Consider the following 15,542-nt stretch of genomic DNA (forward strand, 5'->3'; position numbering starts at 1 on the left):
CATCAAAGAAGATGTCAAATTTGATGTACCAATCTTTGTTTGTCTGTTCTTAATTTCTGTATGTATGTCTTTAAAAGATGGTACCCAACACTTTCACTAAAATTAACTTGGCTCGTTTAATTTTCAAAGTATCTACTTTGACACTTTAACAAAAATATCAAAATTTGAAAAAATTTGAACCAACGGTTTTGTCAGAAAAATTACACTGGTTATATAGCAATTTGACAAACACCAATTTTGATCATTGAGAAGCTTAAAATTCCCTTTACAGAGTTATCTCCCTGTGGTGTAAGGTACCACCTTAAAACGCCTGTATAGCAGTCAACCATAATTCTATTAAAATTGCAGTCTTATGGAGTGTTGTTGTGGAACTGATATGCATCTTTATTGTCTAACAGAATTTTATTGAGAATTTTATTGAGAAAAAATTGTATTGACTATAAATTATAACTACTCAAGTTGAGAATTTAAAAAAGTTTTGAATTGAAAATTGTATCTTTTTAAAATTAACATACAAAGTTAAAATAAGAAGGGTGATGTTTGTATGATATTTCTTTTTGTTTTTGATAGTAAAACATAATATTAGAAACATGAATATCTATATGATTTCTTTAAATTGTATGGGTTATGTTAATTGTTCAGTGTTCTTTGAAATAAAATTTTCAATGAAATCAAGAGGCTTGCTCTTGTTTTTTTTATTTTTTGATGAAACAATGAAATTTACAGACTTTACTTACGTGTACACCTTGTCAGTGGGTTCCCATGGAAACCATCTCTACACTGACACTGTCCATGTACACACACAGCATACTTAGCACATTTTCTGTTGTTACAGAGTTCTGAAAGATTGAAAGAAAATCTGAAGAAATATAAACTGGTGTATTTCATACATTAATAAGTTAAGAATATAGTCAAATGAAACCCTGGCTTTTTCACCAAGATGAATTTCAATAAGTCTAGTTTAGTTTAAACATATATTTGTTTATAGTGGATTGGGAAACAAGTTAATATTTATGGCAACTTATATTAATCCCTTTCTACTTCGCAGGTGCGAGTGCTGCTTTGTAGCGGCATTAGCCTGCTCTTTTCAAAATCTACAAGGGTTTCTTTTACGTGCAACAGATATGGCTCTCTCTTAACAGGGGTCAGCCATTTATTGTCCCCTTCCGACGTACTATCATCATTTCTCAAGACCATACTCCGAATGGTGTCAAGAGAGAGCCAAAAATTCAGTTCCTTAACCAGGAACCTTTGTGTTAGTAGTCCATTAATATGCTAACAACTACACGTCAGCTTTTTTCTAGTGTGGTACATATACATGTACAAAAATCACATTTGCTGCTTCATTTATTAATAAATTAATGATTCAGTTGATTAAAAACACTGGCTATTTCACCATGATGCATTTTAACTTTCACCAAAATGACATTTCCAGGTTGAAGAATAATTCTGTAGATCTAAAGTAACAAAATTTATGATTTTGTTCATCAACATTTCAAATGCATATAGGTATAAAAATAAGACAACATACAAACCTTCACATTCTATGTAACCACTTCCAACATAGCCATCCTTACATACACAGTGGTAATTAATACACTTGGCATTTGGTGCACACTGTTTTCCGCCACATAAATCTTTAGCTGGAAAATCAAAATGATAGTTTAATGAAAAAATTGGTTTATCTATTTATATCAATTTAAGTTGTAAAAGTTGATGACATGCACCTTTTCAGACCCCACATTAAAATCCAGACTTGCAGACAGATCTTGAACTTTTAGGTAGTAATCTGCTCCTATGCATATAATGTTGATAGGACAAAAAACCACCAGTGTACTAGACCAAAATATCGATTAGAGTTTTATAATAAATATGAAAATAAGGAGATGTGATATGATTGGACTGCTAAAGGCATCAAATACTATTTACTACATCAGAAATGCAACAGAAAGAGGTATAAAGACTAGCAGAATTGTTATTGGGAAAATTATTTGGAAAATTTACCAGCCCTAAAATTGGTCCAACATCTATTTGTGAGAGTCATTAGTGATATCAATTATATTTTCAAGCTTGCTCAATAGTTTTTGCATTTCAAAACTATTCACAACATTCAGAAGTGTCAAACCATTATGAAAATACAATATTTCAACGGCTAAAGTAAATCTGGTTCAACTCTTTTCATCCCAGTTGTGATTTTTTTGTTGTTGTGTTTGGCTGCTTATGGCTAAAATAACATGTCAATATTTCCTGTAGTTCTAAAAAAAAATATAGAGAAAAAATCACTCAGCATGAAAATATTTTGGTTTTATTCAATTCTAAAACAATGTTCAAAAGGAAGATTGACAAGACTTACTTTCACATTTAATGTACCCATTTCCATGAAATCCATCATTACACTGGCACGTGTCTTTATAACAGTATGCATTCTCTTCACACTTTCTACCATTACATAGTGCTTAAAAGAGTGAAGAAATAATTCATTCTTAAACTACTATTTAAATAACTTAAAGAAAAGGTAAGGTTTTGTTGTTGATTATTTTAAATGTTACTTCAATGCCATACTTATTTGTCTTTAAAAATTGTTTACAATTGGAGATTTATATAGAAACTTGGGGAAATAGTTTAGCTGTTGAGACTTTGACCTTTGACACAGTAACCTCAAATTCAAATAGGTTTTTGAGGGTTGTTTTTCTCAGCAAGAGGAATTAATCTCCATTTGATAAAAAAAAAATATATATAAAAAGGTAAATAAAATTATAAAGCTTCAGCTGTTAATTCAAAATCTATAGAAAAAATAATGACAAATAAAGTTACACAAATAATAAGTAACAAATAAACAGAACAAAATGTATGTTCCAATATAACATATTAAACCTAGCTACTCTTCAAAACTTACAATCACATTTGACATATCCATCTCCAAAGTACCCAGGTCTACATGTACATTGGTAGTTCATACAGATGGCTTTAGGTGCACAGTGTTTACCATTACATACATCCACAGCTATAAAAAAAAAAATGAAATAATTAACACTCCAAAATCAATAAAGAGATAGTTATCTCCCCTCCTAAAAACAAAACAAAAATAAATTTCAAATGTAAAAGAACATTTTCATTTATGAATCTGTAGCTAAAAATTTTACATTTTAATAAGACTTTTTTTTATCCATATATATGAAACACATCTCATTAAAAAGGATAGTTATATTTAAGTGCAATATATATATTGTACTGATATAAACTTTGAACTTTGGTATTCACTGTATAACTAATTCATTTTTGTCTAGCCTTCGACCTTAGTAAAAAAAGCGAGACTAAGCGATCCTACATTTTGCCGGCGTCGCTGGCGTCGGCATCCACAAATATTCACTCTGTGGTTAAAGTTTTTGAAATTTTAATAACTTTCTTAAACTATACTGGATTTCTACCAAGCTTGGAAAGAAGTTTGTTTATGATCATAAGATAGTATCCAGAAGTAAATTTTGTAAAAATAAAATTTCATTTTTTCTGTATTTTACTTATAAATGGACTTAGTTTTTTTGCGGGGAAACATTACATTCCCTGATCTGTGGTTAAAGTTTTTAAAATTGTAATAACTTTCTTAAACTATCCTGGGTTTGTACCAAAAGAAAGTATCCAGAAGTAAATTTTTAAAAAAAATAAATCCATTTTTTCTGTATTTTACTTTTAAATAGACTTAGATTTTCTTCCAGTTAAAATTACATACAGTCTGCAGTTAAAGTTTTTAAAACATTTATTAGATTCAAAAACTATCCTGGATTTTTACCAAACTTGGACAGAAGCTTCTTACAATCAAGAGAAAGTATCAAGAGGAATATTTTTATTGATTTTTTTCCTCATTTTTGTTGAGCCTGTGATTTACAGCAAAAGTAGGCAGGACACCAGGTTCTGTGGAACCCTTACAAATGTTTTTGTGTAAAGGGTAAATTACATATGAAAAGTTGGTTTACTTTTTTATATTATATATTTTCCTTTTTTCTATGTATATGAAAAGTTGTTGGTCTATATGAAAATGGGATGTTTATACTTTAGGAAAGTCATTTTCTTATTAACTGTATGGTTATATGCCTTTAATTCAGAATTCTGTCCAAAGCATCAGAGATATAGAACCAAATTAACTGGCTTAACTCACTATTTATATTTTATTTACTCTACATTTTGGTATAAAGTAACCATGATATCAAACTTTGCTATTGAAATCCTAGAATCTGAATTAAAGATTGAAAAAATATAATGAATCAATTGTAAAATCAAAGAGCAGAATGCTCTGAGGGATACGATTGCCATAGTTTTCATTGACACATGTATAGCAGTTCTGCCAAATTTTCATTAAACAAATGCATGAGATTTGGCCAAAATTGAGAGATCAAAGAGGAAAAAAATAGATCCAAGAATACTGTTGCAAAAAAAGCATGAACATGCGTGAGTCTCAAGCATTTTTGGCCAGTAACCCTGGTACAGCTGGATAGTATTATTCTCTAAACTAATTCAACTGCACATGCAAAATGTAACAATCTGTATAGTCACTCAACTTAAAGAATAGCCAATCCCCGTTACAAGTGTATGAGCCATGTACTTATTGTGTTTTATCGAATTAAAGTTATCCTGTACCATTGTAAACTTGTACCACTAAAAAAAAACTTGTACCAATGCAAACTCGTACCATTGCTAACTCATACCAACTTATTTAAATGCATTCAAATGGTATTAAATGATGAATATACATGATATACGTTACTTTGACCCAATACCTCTTAAGTCTGTAAAATGTATATAATTTGAAAGTACAATGACCAATTTGTAGCTTATGTTCCTTGAATATTGGATAGAAAATACTGTGGCAGATGTAGATAATTAAGGTATATACAGTTTCACCTGAAGAAAATTTTTCATGAATAATTAAATCTTAGCAGTTAGTCAAAATGATTGCCAAAATTATTTTTACTGTCTATAAATAAATCATGTAACAATGAAATTTAACTGATTCCTATTAAGGGGGTCCGCATTTTCACCGCAAAAAAAGCACATGCCTTTCCACAATTGTAAACATAGCATTCAATTTGTGATCATGGATTACAGCTTTAATTAACTTAAATTGGATATATACATATTCAACATGTTCAATTTTAATAAGGTACAGTTAAAGCAATGTTTTAACTTTCCTCTGGATTAAGTTCTACAGTGGCGGATCCAGAACTTTTCTTAAGGGGGAGCCCGCTGACTGACCTAAGAGGGGGCCCGCTCCAGTCATGCTTCAATGATTCCCTTTATAATCAACCAAATTTTTTCCACAAAAAAAGGGGGGCTGGATCCGCCTATGTTCTAGTTTGAAAGATCAGTTAAAACATTAATGTCTTTAGTCTTATAGTCATTAATGCTTTAAAACATTCTTTATTTTTGTCTAAGTTTTCTTTTAACTCCTGTGTAAAATTCAAGTAATTCAACTTTATTTCTATTATTAGTTAAATTAGTTATTAGTCTATTATTATTACAAACAGAAACCCATAAAACATCATATTTTTTATATATTTTTCTGAATGTTACGACTTCCCAGTAGTACAAGTTAACTTTTTTGGTTCCAATGCCGATGTACGAGTTAACTTGCTTCCGTATCTTATCACCGTAACTCTAGGAAGAACCCTAAACTGGACCCCTGTTGTGTTCACTTATCGCTACACTGACCTTCGGTGCGAAGCTATATATAGAACGGCGGACCAGTTTAGGAGGAACCACATTTCTTACTCTTTAATTATTGAAGTTCCTTTGGGTCAGAGGGCATGACTCCTTTCCGTATTCACTCCTCGGTTTACATTGAGATCGTTCTTAATATAATACGACGTTTATCGGCATTAACGAGTTAATTCTTCTTGACGAATACTTCGAAAAGGGAGACAACTCGAAACGATAACATGTACTGAAGGGGTGTTATAGGTAATTTTTAAGATGAAACATTTATTTTAATTTGAATTATGCATGTGATTTAAAATTATGCAACAACAATAGCCCTCCATATGCAGACAGACATAGAAAGAATCCCATGAGTTTCAAATTAATCAATGAAGCGGGGAATCACTCAATCTGATACCCCTTGAAATCAGGAAAACTACATGCATGTGGGGTCTCACTAATTATCTCACTAATCAGTGGGAAAGCCACGGATCGATTCTGCGCCTCCTTCCATATGACGTAAAGTCCAAAATATAAAGGGCGACAATCGCGATTTTTTATAGAGGGCGACAGTATCGCGCCATCGCGGCAATTTGTTTACATCGTGTACGTGTGATTTTTCGAGAAATTTATCATTAAAGACAATTAAACTTGTGTCATTTCATCATCAATTAGTTATATAGGTAAGTTTTACAGGTGACCATGCTATTTTTTCTTCTTAGGAGATTTTATTTTACAAGAAACGAGCTTCTGAAAATGACAAGTGACTACGTTGTTTTGGAAGATAAAAATATGGCGGGTGTTTTCCCCTTCTGAAAATAACTGACACATTTGCATCCTAATCTATATTTAAATATAAAATGACCAAAAATAGCATCAATGATGATGGATGTCCCCAATTATTTGCATAATTACCCATCACTCCTTGTCGAACTGCAACTGAGGCTTTGAAAAGGAAGCGCATCATTCAGCGCCATTTTCAACAGACATTCATAAAAAGCAGGTTTCTAAGCTCACAAAATCCCATTATTTTTTTATCATAATTATTAATTCAAATGTAGAAAGGTTCGCACAATATTCCTTACACCATTTCCATAGATCCGATCGGTATACAGTGAGATATTGACCCTTTTCGAAGCTAAAACCCAAGCTTTTTATAGACCACATGGTAATTCACTGCATGGAATTTTAATTTTGTCAACACAAACTTTTGCTTCGTCATAATTTCATCTACATTCATTGAGGTCGTGTGGTGATAGTGTTTAGTTTTCTTGCATAGAAAAAAGTTCAACCTTTGCTAAAACAGGATTTTTTCTTTTAAAAACTGAAATAGTTATGTGAAACCGAACCCAAACAACTGCCCATTGTTTGTCAACAGCATTGCAATTTTGTTAAATATTGGTCCATTCTGATAAAATAAGTTAAACATATTTCAGGTTTTCCAGATTATTGACATCCTTATTGTATTCTTTGTTTTGTTTTTTATTTGTGTTGTTTGTTAATATGTTTGCAATTTTTGCATTTTAGTTACCATACTTGCATATATACATGAATTTAGGGCTACATGAGAAAGTTCTTTAGGTACATCATGTTCTAGCATTACATTTTAGAATCAAGTACCCTTTTCAGTATTTAAAAGACTTATTTCATCGTTTATATAAAATGTTGTGTATTCATTTTCAGCATATATGTCACATAGCTTATTTGTGGTTTTTATATGGCTTGGTATAATTTTAAAAATATCTAGTACCAATATAAAATAAAATGTGAATACACATGTAGCAAACGCAAAATTTTTGTTTATATTTAGGTCCTTCATCAGGAACGCTTACAACTGTAGGTCCTTCTTTAGATACGCTCAGGTCCTTTATCAGACAAGCTTACAATTATGTAGGTCCTTCATTAGGTACGCTCGGGTCTTTCGTCAGAAAAGCTTACAATTATGTAGGTCCTTCATCAGGTATGCTCAAGTCCTTCATCAGGAACGCTCAAACTTAAACCTTTAAATACTGAGATTATTTTGACAAATTAAAAAATATGTCTAAAAAGACCAACTGTTTTAAGGTACATCCTGAAAGAGAGCCTGGACCTTGCATTCACTGTGAACGTCACAATGATAGGTATATTCATCTTATCCAGAAAAAAACTGATAATTATGATTTTTTTCAGTTTATTGTTCAAATGTATAATTATTCTGAAAGTGCTTGTATTTGCAGAACATGCGAAATGAAATTTAAACGTGCATTTGCAAAAGTTACTGAGGAAAATGAAATTGGAGTTTCATCATCAAAAAAACCTTGTTCAAATGTAGATGGAGCAAATGAAAGTAAAAGTACATGTTTTCTCCATAATTTTAATTTATGCTCAGAAAAAGGTGATCACTTAACATCTATTGATCCAAATTTACTAGAAAGAAAATTTGATATAAACTTTTTAGATAAATTTTCAGACAAATGTAATGTAAATGGTATTTTATGTCATATTCATTATAATGCTTTAAGTAATTTTAAAAGAGAAATATCTCAGCATGTTGAGTGTGTCATATGTGAAAAGTCCTCCAGTAAGAGGTTTATTTCTATAGTTAAAGAGAATGTTGATATTTTCACAAAATATTTAACATTAGAATTACAACATGACACTGATGTAGATACTAAAGAAAAAATATTTTGCTGTTCACTATGTTACAAAAATTTCAATGCATTTTGTAGGTCTGATGCTGGGGAAGATTTGAAATATCAAACTTCCCAATATATGTGTGAACAAGTTCAAAAATTTAAGTTTGACGAGTCTGTTAGCCAAGAAAATATTGATCTTTATACTTTTGAGCAAATTAAAGATATTGTTTTAGAATCCTTTTTGAAGGAAGAATCTTTGTTGCTTCCAAATATATATGAAAAGTTCAAACAGTATTTATATATTAATATAGCAAAATTTGAATATGTTATATCTGAAACTGATCTAAAAAAATTACAGCACAGCAATAAATGGATTTTTAAAATGTTGAAAATTAGATTCAGTAAGTGTTTGCAGGTTTTTGTGCCTAAAAGAAAACAGGATGGACGTTTAATATATAGAACCGGGATAAATTTTATAAACTGTTTACATAGTCTTACTGTTAAAAATAACCAGCTTACATCTGAGAAAAATGATATCAGTGAACAGTTGATAGAAAAAAATTCTACCATTATAGCTATGAAAAATAAAATTACACCAAAACATGAAATTTTGAGTGAAGCACTACAAATATTGAGGTCTTTTGTTAAATCATATACCACAGGTAAGACTGCAAACTCATGTTTGCCTGATATACATGCTTTTGATGCTAAGCATGAAATAAATCAGATTCCCCCAGTTCTGTGGAACTTTTTATATAGGTTGAGTGCAACTGACAAAGAGGACAAAGAATTTGTAAAAACTGTTGCATCATGGGATCATCATTATATTGAGACCCCATTTAATGTAAATAGAGCATTTCCAAGATTGTATATGTGTAGCTGTATATTTAATTGTCAAAATGCTCAGTGTGTACAACCTTTACATCTTCTAGTGACTGATATTTGTGACAAGTTCTCTAATGCCTCGTCTACATTTCTATCAATAAATGCTAGACTAGGTCTTGGAGTGTCAAAAGATTCCTTAAGAAGGTACATTACCAACAGATGTAGGCAGTTAGAACAGCAGCAAAGGTTTCTTACTTCAAACAGTTTTGTTGTAGCTAGTTTTGATAACTTAGATAAAAATCAGTCTTATTCTGTTGTTGGTGTAGGTAAAGATAAGAGTGGTTTTCATGGAACAACCATACAGGCAGTAACTCCTTGTCCTTCTTTATTTACTAGTATCAGCAGTTCTGAGTCTTGTGGTACTGATTTAGATGATAGTGCTGTTCCTTTGCTTGTTAATGGTATTTCATCTGAAGCTAATATTATTACTTCAGACATTAAAAGCAGTTCATGTGAGGTAGACTTAATTTCAAGTGCTGTTGCTATTGTTGATAAAGTTTCAACTTGCACAGCGTTATCTAGAGATCGTTCCCTAACATGCGACTTTATTCAGTCTATTGTAAATCCAGATGATAAAATTGGACCCTCCCGATCGGGCCAGGGGAATCAATTTGAAAACTTGACTGCTTCATTTTTGGATGTTACACCTAGAGAAGCTGCATCTTTTACTGAATTCACTGACTTGGTACATAGGTATGGGTTTACCAAATGTTTGTTACATGACAAACAGATACAGATACCTGGAATTAAAACTTTTCTTTCCATTCCGTCAGAAAAAACTGAGAAGTCTGATTTTACTTCTGTTGCTGTTCTAGATGATGCTGCCGACAAAAAGGAAACAGTTTTAAAGGTTCTTAACATTTTGCACGATAAATTTGAAATTGGTAAATCGTGCAAATATATTGTTGTAGTAGGGGATGGCAAAAGTTATGACCATTTGATTAAGTTAAAGAGTGAGTATGGTGCAAACTTGTCCTGGGTTCTTCCATACCCAGGGGATTGGCACATACTCAAAAATCTATTGCCAATATTTATGAAGGTGTATTTGGATGCTGGTCTGAAACAACTTGCATCCAAATTACATCATGGCTCTACATACAGAATTTTAACTGATTGTACTAAATTTGCTGTTACCCATAGATTTTTATTACAAGTATGGGAAGCTATGTTGAGGTACCAGGTTAGTTCTTTTCTTTCAGTTTCAGATAAAATCATAGAATGTAAAACCTCTTTTGAACACATAATAGAGGATATTTTTTCGTCTATGAATATAAATTCTGTTGATGAGAAAAATAATTGTGATATTGATTCTTTGTGGATCCAAATATGTTCTCAGAAAATAGAGATTTTTTCTGCATTTTCAAATGATCTCCTATCAGAATTTACAAATTGGAGATATGACCAGAGTTCCAAAAGTGACACGTTCTCTTTTTGGGATTCTTTTATTCATACTGATTTTTTGAATTATCTTGGTTTTTATATGGCTATTAGAACCAGAAACTGGGAACTGAGAAATGCATGCTTGAAACAATTGGCTTGCTTGTTTCATGCCTTTGACAAGCATAACTATTTAAGGATGATACCTTATCACCTTGCAGATTTACAAAACTTCCCGCCTGATGTTTTGGACTTTTTTCAAAAAGGGTGTTTCTCAGTTTCCATTTCTGGGGAAAATTATTTCTCTGTAGCTCTTGATGAAGCTCATGAGATGCAAATTAATTTGAAAACAAAGAATGCTTTAAATTCATTCAGCCAGTCTTCACTGGCAACATTAACCTATTATCTGCCATACAGAGCAGAAACACTTGATAATTTAAAAACCCAATTAGGGTTTAACAGAGATTCTCCCCATCATACTGAAATGACTGTCCCATATGTACAATTACAAGAGAGAAATATAAATGAATACTTTTCTCAGTTGGAGCAGTCCACATTATTTATTTCAGATGATAAAAAAACTCTACACCACATTTTTTTGGACATTAATGCAACAGACGAACAGTCAGACAGCCTATTGAATTACAGACGGTATGGACATGACGACCTTATAAATTATGTACAGTGTTTTTTGGTAGCTTCTTCTTCTAAAAAAGCCCCCCCAAGAAGAAGAAGAAACCTTATTACATTTTCTGCTCCCAAGGTCACTGTTACTAAACAGAAGAAGGAAATAAAAGATCACAAGACAGTTATTTCCTGCCTGAGAAAAAAAATAGCTTTTTCCAAATTTTCGAACAAAGCTGTTTCAGATTTAGACCAGTTTCTGCAATTACCCAGGGCAATATGTGATGCAGATGGAATACCAGAAAAAGGTCAAAAATCTTGGGCTACTTCTGTATTTAAGAAGATGTATCCAGTATCCTTTATTTCAAGTTTACCCCCACCCCCACTTAATACTGATATAGCCTATGTAATAGATGGAATGTTTATTATAAACACCATCCCCCTGTCTGTGCATAAAACATTTTTAGATTATGCACGGTTTCTGTTTGATAAGTGGGTTGTACGACCCCACTTTCAGTTTAAGGCAACTGAGGTTCATTTGGTATTTGATCACCCAAACAGACAGGGTACCAGTCCTAAAGACATTGAAAGATCCAGAAGAGATATATCTGATCAAACTGTTGAATTTGATCAATTATCTCCTGCTACTGATTTACCCTCTAACTGGAGATCCTTTCTGTCAGTCCGTAAACAGAAAAGGCTTCTAGTAAATTTTATTTCAGAGCACTTCCTTACATTTGCAAATCAGAAATTTTTAAATTCTGAATGCTCATTCATAACTGGTGGTGGATTTGATAACCAGTATAAAGATCAGGCTAGACTTGCTATTTCTAATACATCAATAGAATACATGATAGCATCAGGTGACCATGAAGAGGCTGACACTAGAGTGTGGCTTCATGCAGTTAATTCCACTGCTCAAACAGTTATCATTTATAGTCCAGACACTGATGTTTATTTCATAGGTCTCTCTCTTGTAAAAAACAGTGATAAGTCACTGTATGTACAGTTAAAAGATTCCCCATATGAAAAACTTTTTATTAATATGAATGAATTTTCTGTAGCCTTACAGAATGATATTTGTTTTCAGGGTATTCAAGATATTGAGTCATGTATACAATTGCTGTATATATACAGTGGTTGTGACTACGTCTCATATTTTAAAGGTTTTGGAAAGAAAACCTTTTTTGATGTATTTAGGAAGAATGCTACATTTATCACTGGTACAGAAACTGCATGTTTGTTAGATTTTGATTCAGAAGGTGCACTGTTTGCATTTTATAGATTGATATCAGCAGTGTATTTTTCTAAATATTCCACTGCATTTTTGCCACTGACTTCTGTGAAATCCTTATATGACAGTCTTCATGGTCAAAATATTCATGATAAACATGTATTATTAATATCTCAAATTAGGGAAAAAATGTGGGAAAGAGTCCTTTCAGAACAGGAAATCATGCCTAATTCTGAGGCATTGAAATTTCATTGGCTAAGATCAAGCTGGGTATTTCAGTTTTGGGCACAAGCTTCTGAAAATTTCCTTCAGCTCTCCCCTCTTTCAGATTTTGGATGGAAGGTAAGTAATAATTTACTTGAATGTATATGGGACACTGAAGGAAATTTTCAGAAAGTAGAGCAGACAGTTCAGTGGTACACAAAGGGATGTTCTTGTAAGACAGGTTGTTCCACTAATCGCTGCAAATGCAGAAAATCTAAGTCTGATTCTAAGGATGGTTTTTGTGGTCCTGGATGTAAATGCATTAATTGTGTAAATCTGCCAGATAAGTCGGACACCTTAGATATTTCTCTCTCTGATATGTTATCAGATGAAATTAGTGATGTTGAGATAGATGATGATCATGATGATGATGATGATGATGATAATGATGATGTTGATGACCCTGCCGAAGCACATCTATTTTCAGACCTTGATATGTTTTATCTTGCATCAGAAGACTTGTAATTATGTTACATATTTGTTTTATAGAATATATTTTATAGAGATAGGAGATGGACATCCATACATCACGTAAAATCAGTATATAGATATAGGAAGATGTGGTGTGAGTGCCAATGAGACAACTCTCCATCCAAATAACAATTTAAAAATAAGTAAACCATTATAGGTCAATGTATGGCCTTCAACATGGAGCCTTGCCCAGTGAAAAAAGGAAATAATGCTTTAATTGCTGTTCTTCATTTTGTTTATATTATATAGTTAAACTATACATCCAATGAATTATATCTACTACAAAAAAATATTGGACACCATAACAGACAACATAGATTGTGAACATATGATCCATCTAAGAATGAAATGAACCCTCGACTTGGTAGAGGCACAAAATTTCCATTACATTTATTGTTTTCCCTAATTTGAGATATTTAATTTTTCACCAGACTGCAGTTTCTGTACAACTTTTTTTATATTTTCAGCTTTTAGGTCATATATTTATCAATCTTAATGACCCAAGTATTGGTCACAATTTAAAAGTCAATTCTGTACCATGTTATATTTATTGGCATCAATAGATAGTAGTTTTTAATTAGGATCAAACTGACGGCATATGATTATATGAACTTATATGGAATTTTATTGGCATTCAATAGGCTATTTGCCAATTTCCGTAAATGACCCTGTAATTAGAGATCCCTTAAAAAAGTTGTCTCCCTTGTAAGGGACATTAATTTTTATTTACAATGCAGAGCTAGCAGAAAGAGCAAATATATGATCTGTGCGTAATGTGAGTAATTTATAAGGGTTTCAAATCTTTTAATAACATTAATTTGTTGTTTAACAAAATACTATTGACATCAGAAATTAATTTGCGTGAAAAAATTGTTTAACCACCGATACATCTCTTTCAATTCATCATGCTTTGCATTCAGGCTAAAGCCAATATTTTTTTCCGGTATGGAACCAGTCTACGATTGACAAAGGGAAGTAATTTGCTTAAAAAGTGTGTAATAACAGAATCAAATTGGTAATTGGCAAATGGACTATTTGCAACAAATGTTATATAGCCTATGCATTAAAGATCTATAGATGTTATTATATTTTTTTCAAAATTGTTTTCCTAAATGTCATCATGATAAGTTGTCCATCATTGTGGATATATGGTTTTTCATGATGTTACAACCAGGATATGTTATTCATATTTCCATTAAATAATGATCTATTGATTTTAATAGTCCAAATACAAATTTATGGCTGTCACATGCACAGTTGATTTAAAATATCTTAAAGATACATGTATAGTCTCTTTGGTGACTATTCTACTATGTAAATATTTATATATATAAATACAAGTTAAATTTACATAAAATTGTGACCAACATAATTTACTGATCTGACATCTTTATTTTAATGTCACACCATTTTAACTTTGTTTTTGTTATCAAATGAATTTGAATTCCTTTATGTCATCATGATACGTTGTCCACAGGGGTGGATATGTGACTGCTCATGATGTTACAACCAAGATACTCTATATATTCAATGAATTTTTTTATATTTGACAAATCCCAGTATTACTTTTTATATGAACAAAACATAGTTGATTAGTATCTGCTTAGGTTTCTTGTTATATTTAATATAGTTTTTAATTGTCTCTAATGTATTATTGAATACATTATGATACAATTGTTAGTATTATTATGACTTTAGAATATTTCCCTATAATGCCAGGTGGTATTTACTTTATGTGAAAGTCTTTTCAGGTCAGTTGCACTCAATCTATGTAAATATCTTAGTGTTATTTCATGTTATTATATCTATATGTAAATATTGCTTACATAAATAGAATATTATGTTTTATGAAATGTTTTTTTGTTGTATATAATGCTTATGAAACAGGGACTGAAATTTACACACACATTACTAAAGGAGAACTTATATTTTAAAAGTTGTTTTCTAATTGATGTGTGTAAAGCTTAAACAGAGAAGACATTCTATGTATCATATTTAGTCCCTAACAGACATCTACTGAAAAATAGAAATAATATTGATTATACAAAACCATTAATATGAATCTATTTAGAATCCAAAAGTCCTGTTTGATAGCAATTTAGCTATATTATTTATGACTGATCTGGGAAGGAAATTAAAGTTTCGAATTGTATACATGTACTAGCCCAGTGTTATAATGTGAAACAAATAATGGCTAAAGTTACCACACAATACTGAGAGTCCACATGGTCCTAATATGGTATTCATTGTGCATGTACATATATTCATATGATTAACAGTTTGCTTTATAACAGATTTCTTTAAAAATCTGTCTGCACAAGAGAATTATTCATGTTATTGTTGATTTGAATTTTTCTGATTGCAAATTGTGCTTTGTTCTTATA

General features: G+C 31.5%; 1 protein-coding gene across 1 annotated transcript in view; it reads right to left on the reverse strand.

Moving 5' to 3' along the window:
- LOC134697830 (zonadhesin-like) overlaps positions 1-15,542 on the reverse strand; it is a 103,743-nt gene that overhangs the window by 44,668 nt on the left and 43,533 nt on the right. Inside the window, exons 16-19 of the mRNA XM_063560117.1 lie at positions 2,897-3,004; positions 2,354-2,455; positions 1,536-1,643; positions 738-839 (exon numbers count right to left, since the gene is read on the reverse strand). Coding sequence (XP_063416187.1) covers positions 738-839; positions 1,536-1,643; positions 2,354-2,455; positions 2,897-3,004 — 420 coding nt within the window. The remainder of the gene's footprint in view (positions 1-737; positions 840-1,535; positions 1,644-2,353; positions 2,456-2,896; positions 3,005-15,542) is intronic.

Source organism: Mytilus trossulus, chromosome 14 (genome assembly GCF_036588685.1).
Source record: "Mytilus trossulus isolate FHL-02 chromosome 14, PNRI_Mtr1.1.1.hap1, whole genome shotgun sequence".
Lineage (NCBI taxonomy): Eukaryota > Metazoa > Mollusca > Bivalvia > Mytilida > Mytilidae > Mytilus > Mytilus trossulus.